The 10,666-nt window shown below is 45.6% G+C and overlaps 1 protein-coding gene across 2 annotated transcripts; it reads right to left on the bottom strand.

The window, feature by feature from the left end:
• NDUFA7 (NADH:ubiquinone oxidoreductase subunit A7) lies at window positions 1-10,665 on the bottom strand. 2 transcript variants are annotated; one of them, XM_033955158.1, is made up of 5 exons: window positions 10,550-10,665; window positions 10,154-10,266; window positions 6,772-6,821; window positions 2,779-2,928; window positions 1-230 (listed from the first exon to the last, which is right to left on the bottom strand). In XM_033955158.1, exons 2-5 carry the CDS (start codon window positions 10,202-10,204, stop codon window positions 134-136), a joined length of 348 nt encoding a protein of 115 aa, XP_033811049.1. In that variant the 5' UTR covers window positions 10,205-10,266; window positions 10,550-10,665; the 3' UTR covers window positions 1-133. The 2 variants fall into 2 exon arrangements, with proteins under 2 accessions (XP_033811049.1, XP_033811048.1); XM_033955157.1 differs by lacking the exon at window positions 10,550-10,665 and having other exon boundaries at window positions 10,154-10,537.
• Window position 10,666: the final 1 nt, after the last annotated feature.

The raw sequence follows: 10,666 nt of genomic DNA, 5'->3' as shown, positions 1-10,666 counted from the left end.
GGCGCTTATCAACAATGTATTTAAGCAGCAACATGGCAGAATATTTTCCTTTTTAAATAAAGTCCCACACACTCTCAGTGAAGATTCAGAGTTTAAAGAAACCCATATGATTCTCCTTTTCTTCCTGCCCCACTCAGAGGTAAGGCTCATCCTTTGATAATTCCCACTTAGGTGGCGGCATCCCTGGAGTAACGTGCCTTTTTGCTGAAGTGGCCACAGCAGTTTCTGAGCTGATAAGAGAGTGAAAGAGAGAAACAGGGTTAGCACAACTGACAGCACATAACAGACCACAAGGCTCAGCTCAGCTGTCCATTTCCTCTTTCTAGTGCAACACTACAAGAGTCTGCAAAAGCTCAGGTTTTTCCCACGGCTAAGGATCCTCCATATCTATTCCAGGATTTCTTGAATCCATATTACTATTTTTGCCTCCACTACCTCCCAAGGTAGGTCTTCTTTTCAGAATGCATGTTTTAAGATTTTCGCTTAATGATAAATAAATATTAGGGGGAGAGAGAATTTATTTGGATTTTGCTCAGACTTAAGTTCCAGGTGAGTTACATTCAGGTGTGCTAGATATTTTCCTGTTCCTGGAGGACTTACAATCTAATTTTGTAGACAAGGTAATGGAGGGTTAATTGGCATGTCCGAGATCACAAGGAGCAGCAGTAGGATTTGAACCAGGAACCTCTGGATGTAAACGGCAGTGCTCTAACCACTAAGCTGCTCCTCCATATTCAGCCAGCACCAGTCAGTATTTTGATAAACACTAAATGCCACCCAGATATTCAGTGCCAGGCCCCATCCAGATCCAGCACTGACTATACAAGCACAAGCATACAACTAGGAGTTATCTGGTTATTGCTGATATTCAATAGCAGCTGCCCAAATAACTGCCTGGTTAACTTAGGAGAGCCTAACTATTGGCAGTGGTCAGCTCTGCCCTCATCCAACCTCAGCACTACCCAGAAAATGCTGCAGTGGCCTCCTTGAATTTTCAACAGCCTGATCCAATTATCTCTTTCCAAGAATCTGCCCCTCTACTTACTTATATTTGTTAAAAATTTCTATTTCTTGTACAATCCCACTCTATTCCTGGGTTATGCATCCCATGTCGTGAGACTGCTTGTAGGAAGCCTCATTTACATATTTTTCTGACCTTTACCTCAGGACTGCCCTCTGATTTCCAGTTGCTTTCCTACAAGCAAGACAGTAGAGACCAGTCGTTTCTACTCATGTTTATTTTTTTCTTTTATTCAGTCTTTTCACAGCTTCGCAGCTTTGGGGGCTCAAGGACTATTGTATTGAGAGCATTGCTCACCTCAGGCTCATTCGCTAGCAGATTTGAGTGCAGGCTACTCCGTGGAGGTGTGTGCAGGATCGGGTCTGACTGCATTCCTCTGCCAGTAGTGTGCGTGGCGTGTCAAGAGCGGTGGAGGTCTTCAGTGGAGACGTCAGGCCAGAGGGGCAGTCAGCAGTCCAAGTTCCAAGGCTTGTTGAGGCAGATGATCTCCCTATAAGCTGTTTCAGGTTCTTTTTTGCAGCTCCCAGCACATGACATGGCACAGTGGGTAAGAGGCTGACAGACTTTGATAGCAATTGGGGGGGGGGTCTCTAAATCTAGATTTTGGACAGTTTGAGTGTTAGCACCAGGACCCCCACCTCTAAACTCGCCACATTTTTGGGGTTTTGGAAGTTTTTCTGGGCTACTTTCTTGGTGCAATCACTCCCGCAGCAGTCATCTTGGATCTTCCAGAGTTGAATTTAAAGTTATTTTCTGCCACTACAAGCTTAGCTTTTGCAATAAAACGCTTCAGATGGACTGCTCAGGGCTGAATACTTCAGATCCATGCCTCGTTTGCAGCGAATTGCTGATCGACGAGTGGCTGTGTTCCACGTGCAAGAGGAGGCCTTGGCGTTGGCGCATGAGGGAGCGCATAAGGCATCAGCCTTGGCGCCATCAGCCCCTTTAGGGGATCCTTCCAATCAGTCAAAAAAGTGGAAAGTCAACCCCTGGCAATGTTTTTCTGTAACCTGTGAAGCGCAGTCACCTCCACGGAGCCACGCAGCCTGCACTTAAAACTGCTAGCAGACGAACTTGATGCGAGCAAAGCTCCCAATGGAACGATCACTGAATCCCGATCTGAAAGTGCAGGGTATCCAGGTTGGAATACTACCAAATAACCAGCTCCTTGGAAACAGATTTTACCCACAAAGTCTGCATCTCCCACAGCCAGAGCTGTTCCTGCGGGGAACCTCTGTAGCATGAGGCCGTGAAGCCGCATGAAGACTGAATATAAAGCCTGAATAAAAGGAAAAATAAACATGAGCAGAAACGACAGGCTCCTACTGTCTCACTTATACGAAAGCAACTGGAAGTCAGAGGGCAGTTCTGAGGTGAGGGTCAGAAAAATATTTAAATTAGGCTTCCTACAAGCAGTCTCACGACATGGAATGCATAACCCGCTTGTCCAGGAATAGAGTGGAATTGTACAAAAAAAGTCCATTATATTGTACTGAACACAGCGTAAGCCTCTGCAATAATATCCCTTTTATTTAAAATATTAGTTTATTGAGCTGGAGTAAGATCTTCCCATTTGACATTTATACACCACTAGTTCTAGTTTCTGTGACCTTCATATGCTCTCTGCTTCTCTACATAGTAGCACCCTGCTCTTTGTGAAGCATGCCCATTCTTCATCATATCTTTAATTTTAAATGAGGATACATTACTCAAATGAAATAACACTGCTTTCTTCCTGCCAAAAGGTTTGCCCTTACCTGGAAGGTGGTGCTCCAGATGCCAGAGTTTTCTGCGGCGACATTAGAACGATGGGAGGGTATGACTCCCGCCGGCCATCACGTGTACAATAATAATTATTAGCAAACTTGTGACTGGGACCCACAGGAAGCGTAGGTGGAGGCTGAGTCCTAAGCAAACAACGAATGAGATATAATGATACAAAATGAAATGAGTGAAGTAGACAAACTCTGAATGTATGACTAACTCTTCAACAAATATGCAGCTGTAGTTATTGGATTGCTTAACTTTTCAAATCTCAGCTCAAGGTGAATAACGTGCAGATATAGCAGGTATTCCCCTTCCTGAGGCCTTTAAATTTAAGTTGTCTCTGAGGCAGTAGAAGGTAAAATGATTTGCCCAAGGCAGAGTGAGAAGCAGGATTTGAATCCTAGCTTCCCTGGTATTGAGCCCACTGCTTTAACCTTAGGCTTCTCCTGCACTCCAATGCAACACTGAGGATATAGTGTGATGCATTGTGATACAGCAGTCCGAGGTTCATGTCTACTCGCCACTGAAGCTAGCTAGGATTTGGAGGTGATGCACTTGCTCTCTAAGGAACTGGGAAAATAACCAATGTTGTCCTCTTCTGGCCATAAAGAGTTGTGCAGGCAAGCAATTCCTGTGTCATTCAGGCTTATGACCAGGGGCACTGGGGATTAAAAAAAAACAACATGATCTGAAAGGCCGTTTTACTAGAACATCTGGGGGGAGGAGCTCGACATCACTGCATCGACGTCTGTGCATTTCCGGATGCCCTCCAGCCACGGCACAGGGTTTACTATGCCACAGTATCCAGAAGTTTGCAAGACACTAGGCTAGATGCACTAAAAAACAGTCATTTTGACCGTGTGGGTTGCTGTGGGATGATTTCTAGAAAGTGATCAACGTACAAACGGCTGCCATGCAAATAAGTTTTGCGGAAGGCAATTGTAATCCCATCCAATCACTCGCTTAGAAACCAGCTCTTACACATAGACAGAGCCGGTATGGGGAAGTATGAACAGCTGAGCGGCAGGGGAACCTACAAAGCAACCTCCTGCCACTCAGATGTTGGGGCTTTTTCTCTTATGGCACAGATGTTGTGTGCGTTACACACGCACAATATTTGTCCCCATTTTTATAAAAAGCGAGCCCCTCACTGATAATGATAAGCGATCCCCCACCATTACCCCCTGAACCAAAATAAAGGCAAGAAGGATGCCCACTCCCTCCTGCCACCACAAACCCCACCCACCCCGAAATGCCCCCATACCTCTAAATTACGATGACAGCAAGAGAGATGCCTAGTCCCTCCTGCTCGCAGGCCCACCACTCCAAAATGGCAGGCCTTCCCCTTCCCAGTGCATCCTGGGATGCATGGGGAGGGGCCTAAGGCCCTGATTGGTTCAGACACCTAAGGCCCTTCCCCATGTATCCCAGGATGCACTGGGAAGGGGAAGGCCTGCCATTTTGGAGTGGCAGGCCTGCGAGCAGGAGGGACTAGGCATCCCTCCTGCTGTCATCGTAATTTAGAGGTACAAGGGAGGATGGTTCAGGGGGGATCCAGTGGCAGGAGGGAGTGGGCATCCCTCCTGCCGATTTTTGGTAAAGCGGGAAAGAGGAGGGGTTGGTTCAGGGAGGGGGGCTCGTGGCGGCAGGAGGGAGTAGGTGTCCCTCCTGCCAATTTTTATTGAAGTGTGGGGAGGGGGTGTCATGCAGGGGATATGATTTGGCTTGGTGCAAGGGTTCACAGCAGCAGGAAGTAGTGGGCATCCCTCCTGCCTCTATTTTTGTGCTAGGGGGCTGTCATCGGGTGTGGGGGGAGAGGCACATCATTTGTGCCCATAAAAAAAAAAGAAAAAACATTAAGGACCTGCATTTCTATCTTAAAAGAAAGTTATTTTCTGTTCTTTTTCGGAGAGCTAGCAGTACTACTGACCTGAATTAGGTGATAATTAAGGTATTGTAATACAGCAGAGAAAGACACGGGGGAAGCCACTGCTTGCTCTGGATCTGTAGCATGGAATATTGCTACTCCAGGGTCCTGGATTGGCCACCATGAGAATGAGCTACTGGGCTTGATGGGCCATTGGTCTGTCCCAGTAAGGCTATTCTTATGTTCTAATAGAAGCAAAGGTATTGATAGATGTATATCATCCCTGCTCAACATCCCATGGTCCAGGAAGCCAAAATGCTCTTGACACATAAGAACATAAGAAATGCCTCTGCTGGGTCAGACCCGAGGTCCATCGTGCCCAGCAGTCCGCTCACGCGGCGGCCCAACAGGTCCAGGACCTGTGCAGTAATCTTCTATCTATACCCCTCTATCCCCATTTCCAGTAGGAATTTGTCCAATCCTTTCTTGAACCCCAGTACCGTACTCTGCCTTATAACGTCCTCTGGAAGCGCATTCCAGGTGTCCACCACACGTTGGGTAAAGAAGAACTTCCTAGCATTTGTTTTGAATCTGTCCCCTTTCAACTTTTCCGAATGCCCTCTTGTTCTCTTATTTTTCGAAAGTTCGAAGAATCTGTCCCTCTCTACTCTCTCTATGCCCTTCATGATCTTGTAAGTCTCTATCATATCCCCTCTAAGTCTCCTCTTCTCCAGGGAAAAGAGACCCAGCTTCTCCAATCTCTCAGAATATGACAGGTTTTCCATACCTATTATCAGACACCATCCACATAGCCATGCATTCAGCTCCAGGATGCGTGCTTATCTAACCTGACTGCTTCACCTTCTCTCCCAGAGCCACAAAGTCACTTTTGATATGTTCACAGGGTTACCTGACAGTATCATTAGTGCCAATGTGGATGAACAGCATAGTCATCAGGCTTGATGAGTCTTAGCAATCTCTCTGTAACATCTTGGATTTTAGCACCAGGTAGACAGCATACCTCCTGGGACATCATGTCTGGTCTGCAGATGGATGCTTCTGTATCCCTGAGAAAGGAATCGCCAACCACCACTACTTTACACCGCCTAGTGGTCATAGATCCAGCAATTTTAGGGATTTCACGCTTTGGTCTTTCCTCTCCCTGGGATGCTCTCATCTCCTCCACTTCCAGGTCAGCATACCGGTTCTTCGGTTCAAGGGCGGGTGGAGTAACAGTGCCAATCTTGCAGGATCTGAGCCCAGCTGTCTTCCCTCAGCACAACCCCATTGCTGGAAATCGATGTACCTGTCATTTTCACGGATGCTTTTTAGTCTTGCCACCTCTTCTTTCAGTTCCTTTACTTCCTTAATGAGGGATTCAAGCTGAAGACAGCTGGCATTCCCAGACCTTTAGCTTTACGATTCTGTCTCCGTCAGCACAAGATTTTTCTTAACAGCAGCCTGGACACCTTGATAGGGCCCAGCAGTGATCACAGAGTAGCTCCCAAGCACACTAGATTCAGGTGCTTCATTCAGCCCTATGCTGTCAAACAGCAGATTGGGGCTAGATGCACTAAACTCTCCGATCGGGTACCGATGGTCACTAAACCAGTTTGACTGGTTTAGCAACTGTCATAATTTGCCAACCCGATTCTCAAAAGGCTCACTGTGTGATTTTCTGTGCGGTCGTACATTCTTAGATTCTGGCATCGAAATGACCTCATTACTATTAAAACGATGGCCTAACATTGTATGCCATAATTGGATTAGTAATACTGATCCCCCCAAAATGACAGGCTAGACCTGTCAGTAACTATGCTTAAAATAGAAATGAAAAATGAAAGCAAACCATAAAAAACACTTGTCCTTTAGTATAAAGAGCCTCTGCTGTCTTGACTTCTCATACCACAACGAACATACAAAATAGAACTTAGTGCATATTAATGTCTGTTATTACATGTTAAGCGTTAATAAAGATCCCTTCCATCTCCAACATGTATCTTTACCTCTTGTCTGAAGCTGAACTAGAGCATATAACACAGAACTGAACTTGAGATCTTCAAGGTCATTTGAGAGAATGCATGTTTATAGTAGTGAAAAAAAATATACAAGTTACCTCTTAGATATCTCTGTATATCGAAGCTGTAATTTGGCCTGAAGGTTTTGCTGCAAAAAATAAAGGCAAGCTGCATATTACAATAATCATGGCTTCTGCCTTGGAAAAACTTGCTTTCAGTAATCCATTTTCTTCTTGCTATGTTCATTACAGAAGCAGCACAACAAGTACAAGTTGCAACTGAATACAAGTGCCCAGCTGAGTCTGTATGCCATTATCTTTCAGCAACACTGCCAACCCTATTGTTGCATCAAGCCCTGTGGAGCAGGCGCTATTTTGGCAAAAAATGCGACTGAAACTGAAGGTCAGAGAGAGAGATTTTTCAGATGTGTCTAAGTCAGGATATAAATCTAAAATGATTTAAATGTAGTACTAATGCTTTACTAAAGAAAAAGAAGTCAGTACAAATTGATGTTTACTTTTCTCTTGAGCCTCTGAAAAGATGCAGACAGAGCAGTAGTAATATGGCTACGTTCTCTGGGCTGAAAACTGCTCTCCCTTCAGTGGCTAAAGGCAAGCACATAGATTTCAGAACAATTGTAGGTGCATGAATGAGGTATAGGAGAGGCAATAGCAGAACCCTCACCCTTTATGTAGTATCTAAATTTGAATGCATAAATTTATAAAATACTACCGTGTTTCCCCAAAAATAAGACAGTATATTATATTAATTTGGGGCCCAAAAAAGGCACTAGGTCTTATATTCGGGTAGGGCTTCTTTATTTCATGCTTCCATCCTTCCCTCCCTCATGCAGCAGAACCCTTTGCCCAGCTTCCATCCTTCCCTCCCTCCCCCCTGTGCAGCAGAACCCTTGCCCAGCTTCCCTCCCTCCCATCCCTCGTGCAGCAGAACCCTTGAGCACCCGTTGCTGCACCGCTGATGACCCTCCATCCCCGTCAACCCATCTCCCAACTGATTCCCACCGATCACGACCATAATAATGCTGCAGAGGAGCATCGGGCCAGCAGCACTCACAGGCTGCTTCACAGCCTTCTCGCTGGGACCTTCCGATGACAAAGCAGCCTGTGAGTGCTTCTAGCCCGACACTCCTCTGCAGCAAGGTATTTATTGTCACGGTCAGTGAGGAAGGATGGTCAATGGGGGTTTGGCTGCGCGGCAGGGGGAAGCGCGGCTGCTTAAGACTAGGGCTTATTTTCGAGGGTAGGTATTATTTTCAGGGAAACATGGTAGCACTTACACAGGTAATCATACACTTATATTGTACAGGTCCCCCTCCTTCATATTTGTGGGCTCAGCACTCAACTTCAATTATTCACGGTTTTCATCTCATTGACCCATCCTGCCTCCCAGACTTCTCCATTTACTTATTTTTTAAAGCCTGGTGGTCAGCAGTGAAGCAGGATAGGCGCGATCTTCCTATGCTCATGCCCTGTGCAGAGCTGTGAACAAAAATGGCTGCCATGAGTTCCCGTGGTCTTGTGAGACTACAGCAGGGACTCACAGCAGCTATTTTTGTTCATGGCTCTGCAAGAGGTAAGAGCATAGGAAGAATAGTCCTGCCCTGCTTTACCACTAAACCACCAGGCTTTAAAAAGTAAATAAGTGGGAGGGAGGCAGGGTGGGTCAGTCGGCCCTAAAATTATTTGTGAATTTTTCTTATTTGTGGGCCGGCTTTTCACCTAACCCCCACAAATATGGAGGGAGGAGTGTACATGTAAGTATTAGATGAGCAGCAAATGCTAGTCTATAAATATGTGCAACTCGCTTAGCACATAAATGCAAGGGGCATTCATAGGGAATAAGGATAGGCGAGATAAACAATCCTGTAAGTTACATACTAACATGCTGTATTTTGATGCATGCATGTATTTAGACCTGCCATTGACATGGCTGGGCTCACACATTGATGACAATTTACCCTTATATTCTACAATGGAATCTTGGTGCCCAGATGCCTTTCTAAGAATTAGTGTTCAGCTAGGCACCTAAATTGTGGCATCAAATTACAGAAATGTCTCTGCAGTGTGTTCAAGTTTCTTCCTATTGATTAGGCTGTTTGTTTTTTCTTCTCTAAGGCTTAAAGTTCTAATGATTGAGAAAAGAGGCTCAAGGAGCACAAGAGCCTTTGAATTAATGGGACACACTCCTAAAGAGCAAGAGGACATTTTTGTTTCAACCTCAACAAGTACTGTACATGGAGGATATCAAAACAACACTACAGGAAATGTGTGACTAGGAAGGATGAAAGGGAGGTGGGGCGTCCAAAATTGCACTTTGCTCATTGTTTCACTGTTTGGCCCTCCTTCGCGCAAGAGCACTGACGGTAGTCATTGTTTTCATTCGGTGTCAGGTCAAAAGCGTGCCGGGACAAAGGCGCGCACAGACAATTGAGCGCAGCGTGGAGGTGCGCACCGCAGAAAATTACTGTTTTTAGGGCTCCGACGGGGGTGTGGGGGGGAACCCCCCCCACTTTACTTAATACAGATCGCGCCGCGTTGTGGGGGCATTGTGGGGGGTTTGGGGGGTTGTAACCCCCCACATTTTACTGAAAACTTCACTTTTTCTCTGTTTTTAGGGAAAAAGTTAAGTTTACAGTAAAATGTGGAGGGTTACAACCCCCCAAACCCCCCACAACGCCGGCGCGATCTATATTAAGTAAACTGGGGGGGCTCCCCAACAAAAAACCCCGTCGGAGCCCCTAAAAACTGTAATTATCTTCGGCGCGCGCCTCCGTCTTGCGCTCAGTTGTCGGCGCGCACCTTTGTCTTTCGCGGGATTGTCTATGAACCTTTTCATTCAGTTGTTATCCATCAGGTTATTTTGTTTTGACACGCGTTAGGACCCCTGAGGAAGAAGTGTTTCTTCGAAACACGGACCATGTTGGGTCCAGTCTTATCAGTCCTTTTGAATATAAACTGTTTTATGTTTTTACGATTCTTCAATAAAGTCTTGGCGTCCTGTACATCATCACTGCAGTCTATGTTTTTTGTTTTAAGCCCCTCTGGCTAACATCCTTCCTCTCCCTATATCCCCCATAAACACAAATATTCCCCCCATCCCCCAGCCTTGTGATCTAGCAGGAACACCCCCCCCCCTTGCTACCTGAGCTAGCTTCACACTCAGAATAAAACGCTCATGTCTCACTGCTGTTTGAGCCCAGCTGTTTCCCAATGAACTCAAGGGTAGGGTAGAAGCTGCTATATTACCTGCAGAATGCACACTAGTCTAGGATTTTAAGCAATTCCACCCGATCTACTGTGATACCCTACAAACCCCACAATGCAATGGACTAGGAACTAGCACACTCGGTCAATAGCAGGCCTTTATTAATCACTATACCAAGAGCTCTCCTCTTCCAGGAAAGCGCTCGCAGCCTCAACAAACGCCGTGTTAACCGTCCTCTCGCTCTGAATCACTTACCCCGGACGCCCAGTTCCGCAGCATTTGGATGAATTTTGTGGCCGATGCCATTTTCGTTGTCAAGGGCAGGTAGAGCTGCAGTGCATCCTGGGAAAAGGGCGGAGCTGAAAAAGCTGCCAGTCGCGCAGTATACAAGGTTATTATGGGCAAGTTAAACTAACACATAAAAGTAAAAATGTTCAGTGATGCTATAAGAAACCTAACCTGGAAAATTAATTTAGCATTTTGTTAAATACATTATAAAATATTGGGAGCTATATTCTTTCTAAGCTGAGCACATGAGCAATTGCTGCTACATTTTTAGAAGCGTCGCTCACAAAACAATACTTGTAAATCTGAAAAATTATTTTTTTTTTACTTGCTGTTTACACGATTTATTTTTTAATTGTCGCTCACATGAGAAAAAAAGTTGCACACATCCGGTTACTCCTTAGCTTAAATATAATCACGGTACGGGCCAGTAACTCAGTCACGTGCTTGCAGTGGCGCCGTAAACAAACGAGAACGTTGGAC

The sequence above is a fragment of the Geotrypetes seraphini genome, chromosome 8, assembly GCF_902459505.1.
Source record: "Geotrypetes seraphini chromosome 8, aGeoSer1.1, whole genome shotgun sequence".
Taxonomy (NCBI): domain Eukaryota; kingdom Metazoa; phylum Chordata; class Amphibia; order Gymnophiona; family Dermophiidae; genus Geotrypetes; species Geotrypetes seraphini.
The sequence above is the reverse complement of the archived record's forward strand: the minus strand, read 5'-3'. Positions and strand labels throughout refer to the sequence as shown.